Source organism: Ptiloglossa arizonensis, chromosome 1 (assembly GCF_051014685.1).
Source record: "Ptiloglossa arizonensis isolate GNS036 chromosome 1, iyPtiAriz1_principal, whole genome shotgun sequence".
NCBI lineage: Eukaryota > Metazoa > Arthropoda > Insecta > Hymenoptera > Colletidae > Ptiloglossa > Ptiloglossa arizonensis.
This window is the reverse complement of record NC_135048.1, coordinates 34,840,268-34,865,733: the sequence shown is the minus strand read 5'-3', so window position 1 is coordinate 34,865,733 and position 25,466 is coordinate 34,840,268. Positions and strand designations below refer to the sequence as shown.

General features: G+C 31.1%; 4 protein-coding genes across 6 annotated transcripts; 2 read left to right on the top strand and 2 right to left on the bottom strand.

Annotated features, from left to right (window-relative positions):
• Positions 1–3: 3 nt before the first annotated feature.
• LOC143155351 (uncharacterized) lies at positions 4–1,285 on the bottom strand. Its single transcript, XM_076327983.1, has 2 exons — positions 1,058–1,285; positions 4–574 (listed from the first exon to the last, which is right to left on the bottom strand). Exon 2 carries the CDS (start codon positions 534–536, stop codon positions 234–236), a length of 303 nt encoding a protein of 100 aa, XP_076184098.1. The 5' UTR covers positions 537–574; positions 1,058–1,285; the 3' UTR covers positions 4–233.
• Positions 1,286–2,199: 914 nt separating this feature from the next.
• On the top strand, positions 2,200–9,104 carry LOC143149349 (DNA (cytosine-5)-methyltransferase PliMCI). The gene is made up of 15 exons (XM_076316656.1): positions 2,200–3,845; positions 3,935–4,298; positions 4,383–4,709; positions 4,774–4,926; positions 5,020–5,476; positions 5,549–5,748; positions 5,834–6,251; positions 6,331–6,654; positions 6,764–6,915; positions 7,016–7,350; positions 7,437–7,548; positions 7,626–7,775; positions 7,861–8,027; positions 8,115–8,355; positions 8,433–9,104. The coding sequence occupies exons 1-15, from the start codon at positions 3,067–3,069 to the stop codon at positions 8,664–8,666; spliced, it is 4,413 nt and encodes a 1,470-aa protein (XP_076172771.1). The 5' UTR covers positions 2,200–3,066; the 3' UTR covers positions 8,667–9,104.
• Positions 9,105–9,351: 247 nt separating this feature from the next.
• Positions 9,352–10,550, top strand: LOC143146743 (calcium load-activated calcium channel). Its single transcript, XM_076311335.1, has 4 exons — positions 9,352–9,503; positions 9,588–9,665; positions 9,738–10,057; positions 10,207–10,550. Exons 1-4 carry the CDS (start codon positions 9,443–9,445, stop codon positions 10,297–10,299), a joined length of 552 nt encoding a protein of 183 aa, XP_076167450.1. The 5' UTR covers positions 9,352–9,442; the 3' UTR covers positions 10,300–10,550.
• Positions 10,551–11,040: 490 nt separating this feature from the next.
• Positions 11,041–25,397, bottom strand: Pnuts (Phosphatase 1 nuclear targeting subunit). Of its 3 annotated transcripts, none has more exons than XM_076309033.1 (10): positions 25,298–25,397; positions 24,104–25,183; positions 23,864–23,929; positions 22,890–23,074; positions 20,627–22,512; positions 14,505–14,731; positions 13,915–14,071; positions 13,517–13,834; positions 13,264–13,423; positions 11,041–12,961 (listed from the first exon to the last, which is right to left on the bottom strand). In XM_076309033.1, exons 3-10 carry the CDS (start codon positions 23,864–23,866, stop codon positions 12,124–12,126), a joined length of 3,774 nt encoding a protein of 1,257 aa, XP_076165148.1. In that variant the 5' UTR covers positions 23,867–23,929; positions 24,104–25,183; positions 25,298–25,397; the 3' UTR covers positions 11,041–12,123. The 3 variants fall into 3 exon arrangements, with proteins under 3 accessions (XP_076165148.1, XP_076165157.1, XP_076165164.1); XM_076309042.1 differs by having other exon boundaries at positions 24,995–25,183; XM_076309049.1 differs by lacking the exons at positions 24,104–25,183; positions 25,298–25,397 and adding an exon at positions 25,221–25,288.
• Between the last annotated feature and the right edge of the window lie 69 nt (positions 25,398–25,466).

Below are 25,466 nucleotides of genomic sequence, written 5' to 3'. Positions count from 1 at the left end.
ATGTATGATCAAAAACTTGTTTATGTGAACTTTATTTTATAATCTTTTCTTATATACCAATCTAAGTACATTAACCAGTACAAAACTTGGCAATATGTCAAAGATGTACATTTGATGTGACGTATGTTTCATCTAATTAATTAAATGTTAACAAGTTTTATATCAGCTAGTATATAAGGAAAAATAAACATATTTATAATAAAACGATTAGAATTACAAATATTGTATTAACATTAGTATGGTCTATAATTACGATGAAAATGTTTATCATTATGTCGGTCGTGTCTATCGCCTCTGTCATTGTTACGTCTTTCCCAAGCATTATTGCGCCTTCCATGACCATGATTTTGTCGCATCCACTCATATTGAGATCTACGTGATTTATTGTACCAAGGATCTACAATTGGTGGCCTTTTTGTATCCATGTTTTTAATTTTCATAAATGCACTGTCTTTATCTGTATAACGATCTTTAAACTCATTTTCACATTCCTCCAAAAATTTCTTTTGTTCATCTGTTATGTTTGCACTTCCCATGTTTTATTAGTTCCTATATACTTAGGTACGACATGTAACTGCAAAATAGGATAAGTTTTAAATAAATAAAAAAAATATAACACTTAAAATGTATAACTTCTGAAAAAACAACTAGACAACAACATATTTTACTTGAATGAATTTGTTCAGAAGTTAACCAATGTGCACAATAAATTTAAGCAATAGTTATTCCGTATTATTATTAGAAAGTAACATAATAGATTCTTTCTTTAACCGTTTGAATGTCGAAGACGATTGCAAAAATAAATGTGATGTGTCAAATAAGCATCTACAAATACTAAGCAGTATTAAATAACAACATTGAATAATGAAACAAGAGAAAAAACTGGTTAGAGCTTTTGACAATTTTCTAACATAAAACAAGAGAAGTGCAATCGCACTTACTGGCATTATTCACATATAAACGCAGTTGTGCTTCTTTGCATTCAAACAGTTAATAGATTGTATGCATTTAAACTTGTAAATTAAAGAAATATCAAATTTGCTTCTTGTATAAATACCTGTATCTATTTCGATTAAATATTACTGTTTTCTGCCTGTTCGAAGACAATTGAAGTTTTGATAACTGTTGAATCTCAAAAAGTAAAATAATTTGACAAATTATATTAATATACAATAACTTATTATACAATTTATATCGTTAATTTTATTATTAGTAATATACCATTACTAAAATTTATAAGACTATATCGTTCAAAAACATTTATCGTATTCTTTTAACTCGACTATATCGATCGTTTTCACCATAAATAAAGCATAACTATTATATATAAGTATGCTTGGTTTTTAGTGGTACATTCCACAGCGCCGCAAATGATAAAACCGAGAACTAAATGAGAAGAGAATATAAATTTTATTTCAGTTTCTTTTTTCGTGTTTTTATACATTATTTATATTACCACTAACACCACTGCCAAAATATAATTATTACATTTGTGAAAAATACAAACTAACATATAACAGCAGCGTTAATAGAATCTTAAATAATAAAGTATGATACAATAATTAAATAATATATAAGGGTAAATAAATGATGTGTTTATTAAATCATGTAAAGATAAAGTTGTTCAATTTACGCGTCACGTTATCGATTGTGTTTTTTGAAATTTAATTTAACGTTTAATTTTGACGTTTATCTTTTATAATAAATATATATCAATTTAATTAGTTATTAAAAAATTCCCTAAGAATAAAGCTGTAAATAATTTATTGTTAACAAAAAAAACTAGTTATAATTTAACTAACCGACTATAAATTAATGGTTAATTTCAATATATACATACATATTCCTACATGTGACAGAACATATAAATCGCTATGAAATAATAATTGCTTGTGATATTTAAAGTTTAAAATAGTTTATCAAATAGTTATCACATAAGTATCGGAAATCAGAACTATCAGTAATTTCGCGATACTTTATGATAAATTATCAATGCAATAAACAAATTTGTATAAAATATATGTATACTATCATTTTGAAAATGAATTATGATACTTGTAAACAATATTTTACACGTATTATTTAAATGATATGTACAGAAATGTATTAAAATGCAATATCGATTTAATAAATAATAATAAGGCTTCCATAACGCCATCTAGTGTTTCAACCACGCGATAAGTAGAAATTTGTTGTGAAGTTAAAGGGGATGCATTTCGCCACTGTAATCCCCTCAAACAGAACGAATAATGCCGCCAGGTGTAACGTATACTAAACATACTTCATTCAGCGAGACTCTGGAAAGTGCTAAACAAAATCGCGTGACTTCAGACACGATCATAACCGAAGGAGCTGTGCCACAAATATAACAGAATTTATACACTTAATTCATTTGATCTAGTGGACAAGTTACGATTTATATATATAAATAGCAATGTTCTTACATAGCCAATTTAGAACTGTGTAAAACACAGTAAAAAAAAAGTGTATTAGAAATGCATAAAGATCTCAAAACGGTATTTGGATTCATTAAGCATGAGATCTACATTAATACCTTCTAGTCAGAATCACCACGACCAATAAGAGTGTACCGCAGTCACATGGTTTTGTTTAGCACCTTTTAGTCTCTCGTTGGACGAAGTACAGACGCTTATTTCATTTTAAATACACAAAAAATAATATAACATTTAATAATATATTTAAACTGATATATTGTGTAAAGGTGTACTTATTAAAGTTTGCCTTATTAAAATATGTTATTTAAATAAATAATCAAAATAAGTCGTATATGATGTATAGCCCTATATCAATGTGCCTAGGAATGGCGTCTTCATGTAAACAAGCTTTGAAAGATTTTGGCGGTTCACCATTAGCATACATGGCTAATACCTACGTCTGTGTTATGCATCTGTGAAACTATGAGAGAACGTGTTCATTTGTAATTATCTCTAACAATACGAGTACATTCCTATCAAGGTAGTTGCGATTTAGATGTAAGAAGTTCATATTCCGTAAGAGACAAGTTCTGAAACGAGAATTCAGTGAAAATAATTGACTTCATTTAACATGATGCCGGCTATCATAGCAAACACTGAAAGTTACGAGACAGAGAAGAAAACACAGATTGATGATATAGAAAGACATCAAATACCTTTAAACGGAGATGTTATGAAGGAGAATAAGAACACGAGTAAAATGCTTAAACATACCGTGGAAACAAATGCAGAGAGTAATCCAAATGATAAAGAGATTAAATTTATTTCTCATTCATCAATGATTGAAACTATGATACTTCAAGAATCAAATAATGATAGAAAGAAACTTCGTAATGGAAAATATATTAATGTAGAAGTTGCACAAAATTTGCACAAAGTTAATCGAGATGCTACTAAAAACACATCAAAACAAAAGACTCAATTGAAGAAACCTACTAAAAGGAAAAGTGATGCAGCCGAAGAATTGAAATCGAAGGCTCCTATGTTGGCACAAATTGAAGAAAACATAACGCACAATGTTAAATCTGAAATTGAATCGAATCAGGAGCAACAAGAATCAAACGATGAATCTGAAAACAATACCCTTAAGAAAACTAAAACAGAAAACTATATTGCAAATGTAGAAGAGTCAAAAACTCTACTTCAGAAACCTATAAATGTTCACCAAAAGTGTGAATATTGTTGTCAGAAGCTAACGAGTACTGATATAAAGATATATCCAGGTCATCCTAATGGGGCTGAAGAAGAACTTATTGCATTAACCAATCCAAAACTATCTTTATTCACAGGAGAAGAAGCTATGGTTCATGAAGGTGATGAAAGGCCGCAAAATAAGATAACTGACTTTTGGTAGGTCATTCTTTATAATATAAAGAAAATACATGTACAGATTTTTAAAAATATTAAATTTCATTTCATATTTTTTTTTCTTTTTATAGTGTATATGATAAAAATGGACATTTGTGTTCTTTTGACACTGGCCTGATCGAAAAAAATGTAGTACTTTATTTTTCTGGTTATATGAAACCTATTTATGAAGAAAATGCCTGTCCAGAGGGAGGTGTGCCTACAAAAGATATGGGACCAATAAACGAGTGGTGGGTGTCAGGTTTTGATGGTGGTGAATTAGCACTCGTAGGATTCACTACAGCATTTGCAGAATATATATTAATGGAACCTGCTGAAGCATATGCACCATTTATGGATTCTGTAAAAGAAAAAATTTATATGAGCAAAATAGTTATAGAATTCTTATTAGATGAAATTAATCCCACCTACGAAGATTTATTAAATAAATTACAGGTAAAATTTTTCTCTGAAAAACAAAATAACAAACAATATAAGGCACTTTAATTTTTACTTAAATATATGTAAATTTTCTTTCAGACTATAGTTCCACCTAAAGGATTATCTAGATTTACAGAAGATTCCTTGTTACGATATGCTCAGTTTATTTGTGATCAAGTTATTTCCTTTGACACATCAGCAAGACCAGAAGATCCTTTATTAATTACAAGTCCATGTATGCGAGCATTAGTAACACTTGCAGGTGTAACACTAAATAAGAGAATTGCATTGCGAAGAACACAACCTAGAGATCAAAAGAATAAGAAAATTTCTTGGACAAAGGCTACAACTACAAAATTAGTTAATAATATGTTCGAAACATTCTTCTCTGACCAGTTAGCTACTAATAATGAAAAAGATGTATCGGTACGTAATCAATATTTTTATAAAAAATAAAGTTATTGTATTAAATGTACTACATTTGTAATAGGGACCTAAGAGGCATAGATGTGGAGTATGCGAAACCTGTCAACAACCCGATTGTGGAGTTTGTTCTGCTTGCAAAGATATGACCAAATTTGGCGGGTCTGGAAAGAGTAAACAGGCTTGCAATAAAAGAAGATGTCCAAATATGGCTATACAAGTAACAAATTTTAATTAAACTCTATAAATTCTCTGAATAATTTGAATCAAATTTATTAACTAACAAATATGTATTGCACTTTTATAAATTTAGGAAGCTGATGATTCAGATCAGGAAGATGAATTTAATGAAACATTAATAGAAAATACAAAAATTACTCAGAAGATGATTTTAAAAGAATTTAAGCGTGTAGAGAAGGAAATAACATGGATAGGAGAATCGATTATAGATGATGGTCGAAGAACATTTTATAAATCAGTAATGGTAGTTGATGAAGAAATAAATACAAATGATTATGTATTGATCGAATCAAATGATCCCACTGTACCATTGCAAATAGCTAAGGTCATGTATATGTGGGAAGATAAGAATGGTGCAAAATTGTGTCATGCAAATTGGTTTAGAAGAGGTAGTGATACTGTACTTGGTGAAACATCAGACCCTTTAGAATTGTTCTTACTGGATGAATGTGATAATGTACCATTTACTTCAGTTAAATCCAAAGCCACTGTTATTTTTAAAAGTAGTTCACAAAATTGGAGTCAATTAGGTAAAATTATGTAATCCATAATTGAAAAAATCTTGTAATACACATTTTTTAATATTGTTTATCATATTTCAGGTAATGCAGATTTATTACCAGAAGATGAAATACAGAATATAAATGGAAAAACGTTTTTTTACCAAAAACGATACACTCCGGAAACAGCTCGTTTTGAAGATCCTCCTCTAGATGCTGTATGCCAGCGAAAAGAAATCAGTCATCGATTTTGTCCTGCTTGTGTGCGCTTTACTACATTACAATGCTTTTACACACCAAAGGTTTGCAAAATTAAATTTAAGGTTTCTATAGTTGTTCTTTTGACTTTTAATATGAACAAAAAACAAAATATTTGTTTTCTTCCAGGTCTTTGATAGAGAAGAAGAGAAAAGTAGCAAAGAAGTAACGTACAATATGGTAAAATACAAAGGTGAAGAATTTAAGGTTGGCTCTACTGTATTCTTATCACCAGGAGCTATAAAATTTAAATATACATCAACATATCATACGATCTCCAAAACAAAGAAAGGAAAGGTAGATGAAGATATGTATCCTGAGTATTATCGGAAATCTTCAGACCATGTTAAAGGCTCCAACTATGATACACCTGAACCATTTCATATTGGTTACATTAAAGCAATATATGCAACAACCAATAATAAATTAGTTGCTTCGTCTGATGTATGGATTAAAATAAATAAAATGTATCGACCAGAAAACACACACAAAGGACTTACATTAATGCAGCAAGTTGATCTCAATATGGTATATTGGAGCGACGAAGGTACCAATGTTTAAATGTATACTAATTTATAAATCATTCTGGTCAATATAAATAAATCTTTCTAAATTAAATTTTTCAGTTTGCGATGTAACGTTTTCTGAAGTAGTAGGTAAATGTTACCTAGCATATTCGGAGAATTTAGATCAATCAGTGGAGGAATGGACTGCTGGTGGTCCAAATCGCTTTTACTTTTCTCAGGCTTATAATTCTTCAGAAAAGATATTTGCTGATCCACCAGATCGTGCTATGAATATTGGGAAGCCTGGAAAAGGAAAGGGAAAAGCAAAATGCAAAAATAAACAATTGGAAAATTGTGATATTAAGAAAATAATTGAAAAACCAATAGATCATTGTGCCGTGGTAAAGAAGTTGAAAACACTAGATGTTTTTGCTGGTTGTGGTGGTTGGTATAAACTTTAAAATTTAAGTACATAATTTGTGTAAAGTTTCTGGTAGATAGTAGTGCAATTGGATTATTAACACTGTTTTCTAATTTAAAATTTGTGTTGCAGGATTATCTGAAGGATTACGACAAGCTGGTATTACAAACAATCAATGGGCAATTGAGAAAGAAGAACCAGCTGCATGCGCGTATCGACTTAATAATCCTGATACGACGGTATTTTGTGAGGATTGTAATGTCCTTCTGCAAAAAGTTATGAATGTACGTATTACATATTGTAATCAAATATAATTAAGATTTTAAAATCTGAAAAATCATATAATACATACGAATCTGAAATATGTTTTTAACATTTGTATAGGGTGAGCTTTGCGATAATAGTGGACAACGTTTACCTCAGAAAGGTGAGGTAGAATTATTATGCGGTGGACCTCCTTGTCAAGGCTTTAGCGGCATGAACCGTTTTAATTCACGACAATATTCCTTATTTAAGAATTCTTTAGTAGTATCGTGTTTATCTTATTGTGATTATTATAGACCAAAATTTTTTGTTATGGAAAATGTTAGAAACTTTGTTTCTTTTAAAAGAAGTATGGTACTCAAATTGACATTGAGATGTCTTGTACGAATGGGTTATCAATGTACATTTGGTATTCTGCAAGCTGGAAATTACGGTATTCCGCAAACAAGAAGAAGGTATGTAAAGCTCAAATTGTACCGATAAAATATCTATCTTTATTTATGTACATTAGTGTTTTTATTCGTTATTTAAATATTTTTAGATTAATAATATTAGCTGCCGCACCTGGTGAGATACTTCCAAAATACCCAGAACCGACCCATGTATTTAGCAAACGGGCATGCCAATTAAGTGTAATTGTGGATAATAAAAAAGTAAAATATACTTAAATTGGCATACAAATCGTTAAATTTATCCATTTGAATTTAATAATATTTTATTTGCTTTGTAGTATTCATCAAATTGTGATTGGACAGAATCAGCACCATATAGAACTATCAGTGTTCGCGATGCAATGTCTGATTTACCTAACATTCGAAATGGTTGGAACAAAGAAGAAATGGCTTATGGAGATGAAGCAATATCCCACTTTCAAAGAAAAGTAATACCAAAATCATTAATTTTTGATGAAGTAATATTGGTACTGAACTTTTTTCTATTAAAAATGCTCGTCTATTCATATGTAGGTAAGACCTAAAGAGCCTGATACTATATTGAGAGATCACGTTTGCAAAGACATGGCGCCATTAGTCGAAACTCGAATAGCACACATTCCAACTGCGAGTGGATCTGATTGGCGAGACTTGCCAAACATTGCGATACGTTTAAGCGATGGAATGTACTCAAAAAAATTGTACGTGCAATTCGCGTTTTTTTTTTTTTTTTTTTCATAAAAAGTAATTACTTTGCAAAATAAATAATCTACTTATTTGTATTATAGAGAATATACTCATCATGATAAGAAGGTTGGTAAAAGTTCCACTGGAGCATTTCGTGGTGTGTGTAGCTGTTGTGAACGCAAACGGTGTGATCCAATGGATAGACAATATGGTACTTTAATTCCATGGTGTTTACCTCACACTGGAAACCGTCATAATCATTGGGCGGGCTTATATGGTAGACTAGAATGGGATGGATTTTTTGGTACTACTATTACGAATCCAGAACCTATGGGTAAACAGGTCAATATTATTTTCATTAATTATATTCTGTACACTTTGTATATATATTTAAGGATATATTTTGTTATTGTATACAGGGCCGCGTTTTACATCCTGAACAAACCAGAGTTGTAAGTGTAAGAGAATGTGCTAGATCGCAAGGTTTTCCGGATTCTTTTCGCTTTTATGGAAACATACTCGATAAACATCGCCAAATCGGCAATGCCGTTCCACCACCATTAGGTGCCGCTCTTGGGTTTGAGATTAGAAAATGCTTAAGAAATGAAAGCATCCAACAACTAGAAAAAAAATTAGACAGTTTTCATGACTGATAATATTAAAAGCGTAATGAGCGATTGACATTTATAACGGATTTAAATATTACATTGAATCTTAATGGTAGCACAATATGTTATAAATGTCTTTTTTTATTTACATAAATTTACCAACATGTGTCCAGTAAACATATGTAGGTGCTCCCTTGTTTTACCATTTACGTGACCAAAAGTATTATGTGATGCATCTAATATGTAATGTTAATAATAAAAGGTGCAACATTTATTTCGATACATAACTCTCCAGGGTGGGAATCAGTATTTTAAGTTAACATTAAATAGTTTGCAATCTATAAATCATAAACTATTAAATATATTTAAATTTAGAACTGTTTTTCTACGAACACTCGTTTGTAATACTATTATTGTATGTATATATTGTACCTTTTTACAGTTATGTGTTAACAATAAGATTGTTTATCGACATAAAAGAAAAATGTCGAATAAAATTATTAAATAACACAAGGAATATTTATTGTAAAATAAAGACTTTATAATGAAATCATACATCCTTAACTAAACAATTCTTCTCTGCTGATGTTTTGTTTCTTAAATTTTCTTTAAATCATAAACGTTCTTTTATTATTTCTTGAAATATAAATCTAAAAGTACTTGTCATGGAAAGAATAATGAGAATTAATTTTATACCCATTCACAGCTATTCAAGAGTTCAAGCTTCGTATCAAATACATTGTTAGAATTTTCAGCATAGTAATACGCGAATTACATGTCTAAATAATTTAAGCAATATTTAATAAATTTTTTCTATTAATATGTGGGCAGATACTATTTTAATTGTATTTATTAGTATCTGTACAGCTTTATTAGGAGAAGGTATAAGGTTTTTAAATATTTCTTGTTTCAATTTGAGGTTATATTCTTTTGTGTTTTTTTAATGTAATTTTATATTATTTACAGGTTTAACATGGTTAATGGTTTATAGAACGGAAAAATATCAAAAATTGAAGGCTGAGGTAGAGAAGCAAAGTAAGAAATGTAAGTTTCTAAATGATGATTATTTTAAAGTTAAAATAAATTCATTGTATTATTAAATAAAATTATTTTTAGTGGAAAAGAGGAAGGAAGCACATGGGGATTCATTGGATAAGCAACAAAAGAAAAAAATTGAACGAGAAGAAGAAAGATTAAAAAATAACAATAGAGATTTGTCTCTTGTGAAAATGAAATCAATGTTCGCAATTGGATTTGCATTTACTGCTCTTCTCAGTATGTTTAATAGCATCTTTGATGGTAGAGTAGTAGCAAGATTACCTTTTGTTCCAATCAGTTGGATACAAGGTTTATCGCACAGAAATCTTCCAGGGGATGATTATACGGAATGTTCATTTATTTTTCTCTATATATTATGCACTATGAGTATTAGACAGGTAAATGTACCTTTTTATAAAGTAAATCTTCAAATTGACAGTTTTAAATGTTCTGATAGTTTTCTGTTATACTTGAAATAACTAAATAATTTTCATATTAAAAGTATAGTCCTAATCAATTAATTAAAAGCTATATTTATTATTTACAGAATATTCAAAAAATGCTTGGATTTGCTCCATCCAGAACTGCAAGTAAACAAAGTGGAAGTATTTTTGGCCCTCCACCTCAACAATTTAAATAAATTTAGAAAAACAAATTAAATAAATTATCCCATGTTTTGTGGTTAATTGTATATTTATTATTTAAATTTTTATAAGATAAAATTTTGTAAAATGCTTGCTCTTTCAGTTGACAAATGACTGATAGTAAAAGAAATTATGTTTAATGTATATTGAAATTAAAGTATGAAATATTATAATATATACTTAATGTGTATATTATACATGACAAATATATTTAGTTTACATACAATAAATATATATTTAATACTGACATATACTCTTTTTTTAATCAACTTTACATAATACATTGTTTTTATGAAAGTTATAAAATTGACAGATAATTATTTAAACACGGAATAGTTAACTTTCCTGAATATAGCAAATCTATAATTTTTATGAAAAGATTCACTGTAAACTGTAAAAATACAATTTTTATATAAAAATTAAAAAGTCAACAAATTTGTATTTAAAAATGATATAGAAAAGTAATAAAATGAATAGGAGCTTTTCAATTGGTGTAGTAATGCAGCATGTTTTAGAAAATAGTTATCACTCATGTATTCCATCAAGCAGCTCTTATACAACAATCAATGTTATATACAAACGTAACGATCAATCATATACAAAAAAATAACCACTACCCTTAATTCGTAAAAAATATTTAATACAATTATAATATACTATAACGATATGATTCATGGAGCACAAATTCAAATTCATTACTGAAAATGAACTCTATAAATTTCATCGCTTCGCATTAATTACTTAAAATCATACATACACGTTTTTACTAAAAATTGTTGCTCTTTTTATATTATTACATTCCATTTAAGCCTAAAACAGTCTCTTGTTATTAGAGCTAGCGATATTTTATACAAAATGATACAATTATGATATTTACAATAAATCTTCATACACGACTAAATGTGAGAAATCTTAATTTAATAAAAAGTTATTTAACTCGTTATTTGAACTTTTGGTGTTACAATGTTCCGTTGTATGTTATGCTTAATTCGTTTCAACAGCATTTTAATTACATATACTTATTAGTAGAAAGCAATTAGACACCCACCCAGTAATCTTGAAAGACAAATACTCATTAAATTGGAATTTGCACTTCCTGCTCATTAGTGTCATACACTTTGAAATCGCTAGTCGTCATGCTAATAAGATTAAAATTCGCGACGATCCTGTTAATTTAATTACTGTTACAACTACCCCAACCATATTGGCGGTAGTGGATACCGTCTGTAAATTATGAATGCCAAAGGAAGACATGATAATCAAAATTTCACACTACGTGATATAGTCCAATTTTCAGTATATTCTGAAAATAGATAAATAAAAAACATTTTTTCAAAGTAGTTTCAGACTTTTCGTATTCCTTTCGAAATCATAATAAAAAGCGACATGTAGGAACCTTCTTGCTGTCCAGCAGCCGATGAACCTATTGATTTCCTTCATTGTCATTTTAAACTTAAAGCAGTTAACGACCACGAAATTTTGCGGGTATTATTCGTGTAAAGTAAACTTATCATGCTGTTGTTCTTCATAATATTCGTTTCCTATATTACGCAATACAAAGAAATCGAGGATTGCTCAATATCTTTTAAATTCCGTGAAAATATAACTGTATAGATATTACTTTATACGCCCGATTATTCACATCATTAATAGAAAATTGCACATTATCATTGATTATCGCGCCTAACGCATACTAGAGTCGAATGCGGATGTTTTTTCTGTACAATTATCCATTTTTACAGATTCATTCAAATAGAATGAATGGTCATATCACGTTATTACGAAAACTCCGATGAATTCTTCGATTACTACAACTGCATTCAAAATGGTGGACAGTTTACTCCAGGATGAAGATATTGACACTTATCACCGACTCGGCAATAGCCATTTTTAGAAAATTGTCTGCACACTGGTGGTTGTTTTCCACTTCCCCTCCATCCACCGCCGCCACCCCTCCAACCACCTCTTCCTGGTGGTCCCCCACCACCTCTGTACCAACCAGGACCAGGAACACCTCTACCTCTACCGTGCATTGGACCACCGCCTCTAGGGCCTTGAAAGTTAGGCCCAGGCCCCCCATACATAGGACCAGGAGGGCCTTGAAAATTATTTGGATTCATATTATTGAATCCCATATCTTCTGGACCCATCATACCATAACCTTCTTGTTGATTATACATAGGTGGTGGTCCCATCATTCCAGGTGGTACCATTGGACCACCTTCCATTCCTGGTGGGAAAGCATTTGGCATATTTCCCATTGGATTCATTCCCATTCCATCAGGTACAACAACTTTTCCATCTCCAGTTCTCCATCCTCCTCCTCCAGCAGGCATTGGTCCGCCCATTTCAGGTCCTAACGGGCCCATGTGAGAAGGTCCCATCATTTGCTGAGACATTTGAGGCATTGGGCCCATTGAAGTCTGAGGACCCATAGGCGCCATTACTGGTTGTTGATTATGAGGAAATGATGGATAATGGAAGTTTGACACTGCCGGTGTTTGAGGTTGCAACTGTGGTTTTGGTTCTGGCCATGCCATTGAAGTAAAGTCTTTCTCACTTTCCTTATTTCCTGTGAGATCATCCAAAGGAATGATTTTAGGATCACTATATACATGATGACGTTCCTCATCGGGTTCCGCCGCAGAGTCTGGAATCCTATAATTAAGACACATTACATACATTTTAAATTAATAAAATGAAACACGTTCTATTTATAATTTTGTAAGAAAATGTATTGAAGTGCATATCAGTTGTAGGACTCAAATCAGAGAGAACAGTTTATGAGTTAACCGTTCAATGGTTCAAAGTTCTTATTTCTTTAATATAACATACACACAATTATATGCAGTACGAATATTTGTATTATTAAAATTTACTGTGTAAATCTTCTATTATAGAATTGATAAAAAGAAAATAATACAAATTTGTATCTATATAAATATCTGTTACGTTCTTACATGCTTCGGTTAAAGTAAAGCGCTTGTAAAATGCCTTTCTCTCGCGCGTATTGGATATCTTTTTCTCTGCTATCTTTTCCAGGTTCTACTAATGCTGGAGGCAAATCGATCGGAATTAAAGGTTTCCACCTTGTTCTCTCTTCCATCAAGTCTTCATTACCTACAAAATTAGATTATACAAATCATTAATTAACTTGGATTTTATGTTTGAATATTCAAAATAATGGAAGAAATTATTTTTTTGGTAACTTACTTAATTTTCTGGCCATTTGGAATGCTTCTCTCTCATTCTGCTTCTCCATTTGTTTCATGTCGGTAAATGTTTTCGTCACGTTGACCCTTTCTGTTTCGTCTAATTCAAAGTAACGTACCGATTCTAGATCTGTTTTCCATTTCAGTACTTTCTTTGGTCCTTTACGTTTTTGAAGCAATAAAACGCTCCTTAGCCCGTCGACGTAACGTATTTCTGGATATGAATTAACATTTTCCTTCTTTGTCGAATCAGATACCGACGATGAATCTTCAGGAGAATCAGAAATTTTCTCTTCCATATCATCATCAGGTGTTGGTGCTAATAGATAAAAGAAATATTAAAAATTTATTAAAAATATATCAAGACGTGTACATACAGATAAGCATAAAATATCTTACTGTTACTTCCAGCATCGTCATCAATATCTGATTTGAATATTCTATTTTCTTTTTGATCGTCCGTCGTCTCGTCTTTTTCTTTTTTAATGTCTTCATCCGAATTCTCTTTTTCTTTTTGATCCTTATCTTCGTCTGTCTCCAATGTATCTTGATAAAACTATAACAGAAATAAAAATATTTTTATTTAAATCGAATACCGAATTTTATTACACATCCCAGATTCTCTCTCTCTCTCTCTCTCTCTCTCTCTCTCTCTCTCTCTCTCTCTCTCTCTCTCTCTCTCTTGGGCGCGCGCGCGCGCGCACATATAATCTATAAATAATCCGAAATTGCTACAAAAATTTCTCGAAAAATATTTTTCTTACTTTAAATTAAACAAAATATTTGTATTTATAAGAAATGTATGAAATGCAACATCAGATAAAAAAAATTAATGCAATTACTTTTTACAACTTAATTAAAGTAATAGAACATAAAAAATATATTTTTATCATTTATACTACATATATGTATAATAACATTTTAATTTTAATAGTAAGCTAAATTTAATATTTATATGGATCAGTACACAATTGTATAAATATACGCACCTTAAAGTTAGGCTTGACAACTATAGGTGATTTTTCATCGGCACTTGGTGGTGAGGTGGGTGGAGGTGTAACATCGCGATTATCACTATTGGCAGTTTCTTGTTTCTTAGCATCCGTAGGACCGTCTTTCGTGATGGACGTCCTTCGTTTTCTCTTCCGCGGTTCTTTACTCTTCGTCGACGCGGTCAAAGCATCCATAAACATATCGCTTTCTTGCAAAACCATTGCTGCAACAATAAATAAATACTTATGGTTAAAATAACAAGATAAAACACAAGTTTATGATAAAAAATACTAATAATTATTAGTAATGAAAAAAGATTACTTAATCTTCGTTTTTATAGTATTTCATTACTGACTGCAAAGGAAATTTTGTTATTCGTTACTGTATGAAATAATCGAATTTACAATCCTTAAAAAACAATAATTAGCATCATGAAATATTTGAAATATGGAATTGTACACATCGGGTTTCAATAAAATTACAAGTGTAAACTGTAAAATTATCAATTAACAAATGAGACACTTCGTTGTGTTTATAAAATGTTATTGAATGTCTATAACATTCTTTACTTTCGAAAAGAAAAAAGTTCCGCACTTGCGGCCTCATTGAATCCAGATGCGATAAATCAGCAGATATCCGTACAAGATGATCCTACAAAATAAATGTTAGTTATTCAAGTATTTCCAATTTATTTCTCGTAAACTGCACGCAGATATCTATAAAAAATAATTTAATAAACATCTTAGAAATAGCCAAAATCAGAGACAGAAATGTAGACATTATTTTTTGATGAAGCTGAAACTAAACAGTCCTTTCATTTTAACGAGTAATCCGACGAAGAAGGAATGAGGAGGAATATCTGTAAAAATGTCTGTAATCGAAATGGAATCAATTATTGTACTATAATAGTTTTATAATAGTACGAAAAACGTCGCTTTATGGCAATTACATATGCTTATGTCAAATACTTATAAACAATATTGTGATTAATTGATAAACCGAATTTAAAAAAAAAGTATGAAATGTACTTCAATACAAGCCTGCATTCAATACCAAAGAGTAAAGTTAAATTAAATTATTGCGTAATTATAAACACGACTATAAAAGACAGTTTTATTAAATGATATCAGTCATGAGCAAATCAATAAATGTTATCGCTGATATTTTGATCGATTAGATCGTTATATTATTCGAAGTATCAAATCAAATGTAAAACAAAGATATAAATAATGTGTACGTATTTATAGCGGCATCCTGCCTGCTGTTCGAATTTCTCAATTTAGATAACGTCATAATTTTGCTTATTTTATATTCGGTATTCAAATTTATTTGTTTTCATTACCAACATAATTCTTTTAATTCATAGTTAAACAAATGATAAAATGTGACAACTTTTCGTTTAAAAAATATTTAAAACACTTAATCCATTGGTATTAAGAGTTTTTTAATATTGTCTCCGGCTCGACATAAATATATAATTAATGTTTCTGAAAGATCATACGAAATTTAATGCGTTTATGTACTAATCGTTATGTAAATCATAATCTCTTCACAAATGCGGTTTAATAATAAATAGAAACAAAGATTTTTTGTATACTTTCTCGATGAACGTTTCTTGTGATTTTTCTTTTTTGCTAAATTATTATTCCGGTAAAAATAATTGTGTGCTAAGTGATCCAACGATTAATGATTACAAACAATATAAAAATTTGGAATCGAACAAGTTTCGTTTGAACGTCAAATAATTTTGTTTCAATTGACGGGCTTCTTTTGAATATAGTATGTATAATCGACGATGTTCTATAGTAATACGATTAACACAACGACAAAAGTACTGTTGTACGTAGGAAAAAGGTACAAAAACGATATATCAATCTGATAATGAATTACGAGATAATTGTATAACTTTTTCATGGAATGCATTCAATAAAAGTGATAATAGTAAACTGGGGAATAATATACGGGTTTAATTATTGTACGGCTCCAATTTTATTTCCATAAAGCTTTCGGTCCATACTCGAATCATTTTTACGTTTACTTCGCTCTAAAGATATTGCAAATCACAAATTGACTTTTATAGTGTATTTGCTATGTAACAATCAAGGCACATTTGCTTTTTCCACATCTCGTTTTGTATCTTTGCAAGACCTTCAATGTGATTTTTACACTTAATATTCTATTGTCTAATATAATCATAAATAGTTACCGAAATTTTGCGCAATCAATCTTTCAGTAATAATTTATAGGTATGTTCTCTTTTTTTTCTATTTTTCATGTTAATTTAAATATAGCAACAAAGAATAAAAATGTAAGATTTTTTGAATATTAAAAAACGTCAGAATTCTACCCTTTTTCAAGAAATGAAATATATAAATCACTAGTAATGCAATAAAAAAAATTACTAGATATTTATATACGTAAATAACAATGCGTTAACGTTTATAGACAGACTATGTATAGTGCAAAGATGAAATTATATTTGTACATATCGAATTTAGTCTAATTATTGCACTTATTTCTTCTCTTTTTGTATAATGTAATTGAGGCGCAATATTGAATTAATATAAACGAAAGAACGTTTGTTTACGTTTCAAACAGTGACTCGATTATCGTAAGTTCTAAGAAAACATGTCAATATTTTTTTTTCTTTCAGAGTCGTATTTTCGACGTACAGATGAAAAAATAAACGAAAATAATTCGTAAATAGTAGCTTTATTAATAAGACGAGCTACTGGACACTATTTTTCGTTCGAATCCCGTTTCGAATTCAAATGCGAGATAGGTACCCAATGACGAGAATACGTTCGCGCTACGGCGCGGATCTAAATATGTTGAACGGTTAATATATGCCGCGAAGCGTAATCCAACTGCTACGAGAAACAGAGACTGTTCCGTACGCGATTGCTTACGCGATGACCGTCGCAAAAACATCCGCCCCAGTATTCCGCAGAATACAACCGAGAAGTGCGCTGTTGCGCAACTCCGTCGTAACTCCCGTCTATCCTCCTTCTTCGCGTCTAATTCAAATACATGATTTCCAATTCAGTTCTTTTTTGTAAAGACATTGAATCGTACGTATTCATAAATTTCATAAAAATATTTATACGGTATTGAATTTCATGTTCTTTCAATTAAATATTTGGATAAGAGAAATCAACCGCGTTCTCAAATTGCGTCACATAATATTCTTTTCGACAAAAAGGTAAACCGTTTACGAGCCATTAAGAATATTCTTGTAAATTGTGCCAAAACCATTCTTCTTCAGGAAAGTTTGAATAGACAAAAATTATGCGTGTTTCAAACGAAACTTGAGCATTTTACTCGTTCGTTTCTGAATAATTTCTTTCAATACGAAAAAGACTACATTCTTTAATAGAATAAATAAACGCGAGCTGCACACACACACACACACACATCAGGCACACACCACATGCGCGCACGCACACACATATACATATATATGATATATATATAATATATCACATACCACACACGCGCGCACACACACGCACACACACACACATATATATTATATATAATATATATCATATTATATATATATTATATATATCATATCGTATTATATATATATATACATATATATATATATATATACATACATACACATATATATATACACATATATGTACTTAATATTATGTTTGTGCTAAAGAGGAGGCACACTATCGAAGGTTTGCATTTCGTATTCTCTGTTTTCCTTTTTATATGTATCTTTCTCCTGTTCCAATAGTGTTCTTTTCACCCGATTATTAATCCGCGACCACTGGCAAGGAAGGTGACTTCTTCGCCGTGTTGACGTCGTCATTAGCAATAGACGATTACATGTCGTGCAAGAAGAGGCCCGCTGATCCTAAGGGGCGGCTTGCTCGAAGTCGACGAGTCGAAACGCAGCGTCGCATTTCATGCATTTTCGGAAGTGCTTTTCATCCACGAGATTCCGTACTGTCTTTTAAATGGACTTCCTTTGAACGTCGTGCCACTTTTTTCTCGCTTTTTTCATCTACTCGTCCCATACATACTATATCCTTTCTCGCTCTCTTTTGCACGCGCGCTCTTTCTCTTCTCTCTCTCTCTCTCTCTCTCTCTCTCTCTCTCTCTCTCTCTCTCTCTCTCTCTCTCTCTCTCTCTTCCCACTCCCCCTATCTCATCATTCTTTCTCGTTTTCACAAGGATATCTCGGGACTATGTGCCCGAAACAAATTTCTATTCTCTCTGATGAACGCACGAACGTATTTGAATGATTCTGCAAATCCACTGTGAACTAAAGAATGATATAGATTTGAAGATAATGTATTAATTGCAAAAATTGTTTCCCTTGTGCGATAACACTCAAAACTGGTGTCATTCTAAAAAATATCTTACAGCAAAATTTTGATCACTATTCGAACAGAATACTGGTGGTTAAAAAAGTTGCTAAGTAAAACGAAGGGAATGAAATGCATTCTATGAATAAGCGTAAAAACCTACGTTTCTATGATTTTACAGAAATATTCAAAAAGCATGCAATCAACAAAAATTCATGGCTAATTATAATCGTAATCTAATATCGCGTTACAATTTGTTCTAAGAATAATTCTACTGATTATTTTCTGAAAATTGAATACATTTATCTTGATAAATGACACCACTTTGAAAGCCCCGACTTGATTTGCACCTACAATTTGTGCGATTAGTCACCGAGAGGATGGAAATCTGGATGGGCCCACGGTATGAGTGTTTGCTTTATCAAGCATTCAGTGAGCAAGATGTATAGCAGAAACCCAAGAGTTAAATATTTCCAGATTTCTGATCAATTTATTTAAATGCTTAATAGGGTGTACATGTACAAGGGAAGAAGTATGGACAGACAAGAGTTTGGTTTGTCTCCTTACCTAGGTAGATTAGTAATATCCGATGGTGACTTCTATCGGTGTATCGTTCGTCGGTGAACGGTAAAACACACACCCCGAAAATTCTATCAATAATAAAACACACCGTTTCTGTTTTAACCAAATAATTGTTCGAAAAAACTCCACGATTACTTTTGATGTATTGCTTATCGATAACCGCACGGCACTAGTTTTTAGAATTTTCGTACAAACGATTTAATTAATACTTTATCGAAGATTACCTGCTGAATCTTCTTAATATAGGAAATAAATCGACGCTCAAAGAGACGATCCTAATATCTTCGTTCTTCAAACATGACGTTAATTATTGAGGCAAGCACGATATCCATTTTCGATCCACTTCCATGTGGGTCGATTGATATAGATTTTCTTTTACCTTCTATAAGACTCTAATAATTTTTAAGAAAGTAGTACAGGGTTCTATTATATAATATAAACTAAAATAATACTGGCCTGGAAGAAATTGCAAGTTAATCAGATAAATAAGAATTCTATCATTAATTTATGAACCAATGTTCGGGCAAGATATAAAATATACAAGTATATAGTTTGCTCATGCTTCTCCTGGAGCCATCCACCTGCAAACTCAATATTAAGAAGTTAGTAGTAGCATGTATAATAGAAAAAAAACTGATGTTCAAAGACTGGTTATTTTAAATTAAATTAATTAAATACTTTGAAAGTATCTAGAATATTGGCATCTTTCGTAAAGTGATACCATATTATTATAATAAAAATATAATGTCAAATTGCTATTATTTATATATTTACCCGGTACCTTAAAAAATAAAAAATTCAGATTGTGTTAATCAAATATACTGTAACAAATTTCTTTAGGGTGAATCTTCTGTAGTTCAACATAATTTCAACAAATCTAATTAATATACAGTTGTAAAAATGTATACATTTTATAATTGTTGAAACTCATACTACACATATGATTTATCAAATATGTATATAGAATGTGTGTAAGATTTCTGATGATATATAAGATTTTTTATTATAAAACATATCATTAATAATTACTCAAAGAATGCTCCTAATTATTTAAATACAATATATTTAGTCTCAGAACATCAGTGTTAGACAAAAATTTTAAATAATATATACCTTTTTCCTAATAAATTAAATTATTGAAAAAAATATGTATACATACTTGTAAAGGAAAATTTTTAAGCATAATGTTTTAGATACTGGATGATACTTACGTTTTGGTTTTGGTGGTATCAATTTGATGCCTCCTTTCTTCTCTTCACTTGGAGGTGTAGTTGGTGAATCCAATGACAACTTAGCTCGTTTATCTGCTGCTGGAATAGCTTCTCTAAGTGGGGATGGCCTCTTCAAGGCAGGTAATTTCTGAGGTATGACTTTTTTATCAATGATAGGGTTTGGTTTTTTTGCTGATCTAGGTGGTGGAGGCTTTACTTCTTCCTCCAAACCAGTTGACCTGAATTTAGAATTAAATGTTTTCACAGTCTTTGGCCGCATTGTAGAATCCTGAGAATTTTTCCTACTCTCAATAGAAATAGAAATATTCTTTTTCTCTGGCATTGCAACAACTTTCTTTGAATCAGTCTTATTTTCCTTAGAGCTGTCCCTAGAGTCTGTCGATGATTTTCTTACAGCTGCATCTCCCGATTTCTCTTCTTCCAACTTCTTCTTAGGTATTTTCCCCAACTTTGAACTCAATGCCTGCCCTTGTACTTTTTCTAATGTTGCTTTATCTTTTTCTGCCTGATCCTTTTTTTGTTTTTCTTTTTCTTTATCAGATTTAGTTTTGCTAGAACTATGTTTACTGGATGAATTAGACGAGTGATGTTTCTCTTTGTCCTTGGAAGACTTATCCTTGTTACTAGAGCTTTTTGAACTACTACTACTAGAACTAGAGCGATGACTACTAGATTTGTAAGATGTGGAACTAGTGCGATGTGAACTGGAACTTGAGGTATGTTTAGAAGAACTTTTGGAGGATGAAGACGAACTATGATGACTTTTTTTATCTGAACTACTAGATTTTTTTTCATCTTTTTTAGAAGAGTCCCGATTTTCTTTATTACTAGATTTACTACTTTCACTACTAACATTGTCTTTAATGTCTTTAGAGTCTTTATTTTCTTTATTTTTAACAACTTCCACATCAGTACTGTCTATGGAATCTACTACAGTCTGTTTCACTTCACTGGAAACTTGGTCTAATGTTTCAGATTGTGCAACATCTGCTTTACAACCTTGACCACTGACTACACAATCACTGAGTTCCTTAGAGTCTGCTTCCTCAACAGTATGTTTCACAGGAGGTGTATCGTCCACAACATCTCCATTAATTTCTATATTTGTACTATTCGTATTTAAAACACTATTAATATTTGCAGCATCTGTCTCCACTTTTGTAAGAATTTGTTTACCTTCACGAATTGTAATTTTATACACAGGAACTGGGGATTGTGAAGATGTTGATACCACAACAAAAGCTGGCTTTTTTGATTGTTGTGATGACAATTGTTGCTGTAATTGCACCTGCTGCTGTTTAGTGACAACTTGCAATTGCAAAGGTTGAACAATTGTCCTTTCTTGCAATTGCTGTTGCTGTTCTTGTGATTGTTGCTGCTGCTGTTGTTGAATATGAGGTACTGCAATAGTTGATGTAGAGTTTGGAGTGAATTGTAGCTCTTGCACATGTACTGTTGCATTTTCAGCACCATCAGAAACTTGTTGAATACCACAGTGAATGGAAAACTGTTGCTGTTGATGCTGTTGTGTTGATTGAGAAGCCAAACTTTGTTCTAAAGCTCCAGTACTTTGCACTGGAATAGTCATGATTTGTGCTGGCACAGAATTTGGTGCAGCTTCTCCTTTCACTATTTTCAGCCATTGTTCGACTAATCGACTAGCCAACACTCTAACACCTTGATGACTGCCTTCTTTTGATAAACCTTTTATTAATTTTGGACAATTGTTGCTTTTTAATCTTTCAATATCTACTGGGCATAACAGCAAAAGTTCAAGAAGTTCTTGAATCAGAGCCCAATTTTTTGCAAGAATACCATCAGTAAGCCACATGTGAATAAGATTCCATCCCCCAGCACCCATAAATCTAAGAAAAACAAAAAATTGTCCAAATTCTAAATTATTCTGCATTATGATACTTATTTCTATAGTTAATAACATAAAATATTTTAATATTTATAATCTTTATAATAAAATAGTTTTCAAATATGCTTTGTGGGACTCGCATCAGTGAGTACGGTTTATATTTTAAATCGTCCAATGGTTCAGAGTTCCAATTTTTTTAATCTTGCATGCTTTTTATATTTCACACGGCTATACATATTGTGCATATTCGTATGGATTAACATGCAGTATAAAGAATTTTATTTTATACAAATTATTTCTTCAATTATTTGATTTTGAAATAAGTTGTAACTGACTTATCAATAACCTGTAATAATAGAAAAGAAAACATATACTCACTGACTAAGTAAATCGGTGTTTGTAGCTTTTAATATTTGTATGTAAATGCATTTTGAAACAAGTTTCTTCGAGAACTTTGTCATTAAATTAGCTAAACGATGAACTTCTTCTTTACTTTTAATGCCTCCAGTTGGCCCCAACAAAACACTAAGACACTTCAATAAAGATAATGGATCTATGCGTGGCTGAAAAAGCATATGCATAACATCACATATCTTAAAATTTCAATAGACAATAGTTGAATAGAGCAAGTAACAAATCTTATTTTATTTAATTTTTAACTAAGTACTATTAAGCATTTTAAATGAAGCAATATCGATTAAATAACAACTTTATATTAAAATTTTTGACAATTTCATAAAACTTAATTATAAGCTTTCTTAAATTAGTGGCAAGCTTTAAAATTTACATGTAATTGAATCAATGCATATAATTTACATAATTTATGTTTACTGTTGCAAAAAAATAATCAATGTACTTCTACCAATTTAACCTCCACTCAAAAACAAAAAAAGAAATGTATTATTTCATACAAATTTCAAATCAACACACTGTTATAATTTACAATAAAAATCATATATTATGTAAAAGCATTACATGAATTAAATCAATGAATAAAAACTAAAACTTTAGTCACAAGAGAACAACTTGAATGTCACATGGAAGTACAAACTTAATAGAAAAACGCAAGGATCATTTACCTTCCCCATTTTGATACTCAAAATGAGTATTATAAATGCATATTAAATTAATTTTAAACAAACCAGCATTGCACTACCCGAATGCTCGTATTGTACGATCATTAAAAGTTGGCGGTGCCAGAAATAGGATACGAGGTCATACAAGTGAAGGTTATTGATCCCACCGCTTTCCCCTTCCATTACGTCTGTCGCAATTTTAAGTATATGGCGCCCTCTCTCAAAAAACTTGCGAAGTAAAGGGGAAAGTAATTGATTTTAATAAATTTGACTTACCATTTTGATGTTATTCTTGACAATTTAGCGCATATCGAAGTACAAACATAGGATCATGACGTAAATCTGTAATAAAACACAAAGATATTCGGGTTTTTTGTGGGAAAATTTGACGTAGTTCTTGAAGGCTAGCGTAACACGTTACACCGCCATATTGTTGAATATTCTCACGAACGTAAGAGAGACATAGGTAAGAGATCTCGTATCTATGAATAAATTACATTGGCAAAGATTATTTACCTAAGCCTAAAAGTACTTTCCCCGAAAATTGATCGCGAATACTAAATTCTTGAAATGCTTTTCTATCCTCATTGTCCTTTCATCGTACAATACGAAAGCATCTACCTCACGAATCAGAAACGCCAAGTGAAAAGATTTTTATACCGAATCTTTCCTATTTGAATTGTGCTTTCGTTATTTTTCATTCTCTAACAATAAAGAACTTCAAATACTGAAATCAAGCAACAGAAAGCTACAAATAGTAAAACTATCAGTACGAGGTGTAAGCTCCTCCAGTCAACGGTGCTCACTCGATGGTCAACTGGCGGATCTCTTCCTGCGCAATACTTCCGCGCATATCCCACCCAGAATGGTTACACAACCGACCAATCACATTTCGCACCCCCCTTAAGGTCGACCAATAATTGTCGCGACCCCACCCTATCACTTGACATCATCACCGAACAACTTCTATTTATAGCACACCATGATCGTCCTTTTGTGCTACATTAATATTTTTGCCGAATTTATAAATTTTTGTACGTGTATATAATCACTAACACTTTTAGTAACGCTCTCCAATAATATTCTATTACCACTCGTGCAATTTCGAAACATAACGCATACTATACATGCAATTCGTATTATGAAAATCCGACAGCCCCAACAATATGTCCATGAAGTTATGTCACTAATACATTCATTATTCCACCTTGTTTTAGGCCTCAAATACTTGTGTAATTAAGTTTCTTCCATTTTTATTATATCCATTACGAAATATACTTAAAATTTTTGGGGTACGTAACGTGCTGAATAATAAAACCGTACCACTTTCTGATTAACAGTTTAAAAATTAAACGGTGTCAAAAAAATATAGACTTCGGCTTTTTGAACGACAGAAAAGCCACTCACATTTGTTTAACAATTAAATCCTTTTTATGAAAAATAAATATTCACAGCGGTGTATAAGAAATTTAACATTTCTTATAGACAAAAGCGACGTGGCCCTATGCTTTGACGAAAATACTAGACTATGTACGCATTCGGTGAATGCTATAAGATTGTCCAAAATCCGCAAATATCTTCCCGTTGATCTGCCATCTGTAATCAAACATTGTTTAAATTTTATTTTTATTACCTTAACGTTGGCTTTCTCGTGATATCTTGTTGAACAATTCCGAAATTTACTTTTAACCCGAGTAAAATTATTCTCACCTAACTACGTAGAAGCTGCTGTTACGCCCAAACCGGAAACGTCATATTTCCTTGAAACGAATCAAGTGTCTGTTTATTTTATTAACTAAATTATATTGTTACCATATACCATGTCTTTAGATAATTATACTAAAATATTAAAAATGCTTAATTTAGTTACAATTAATTG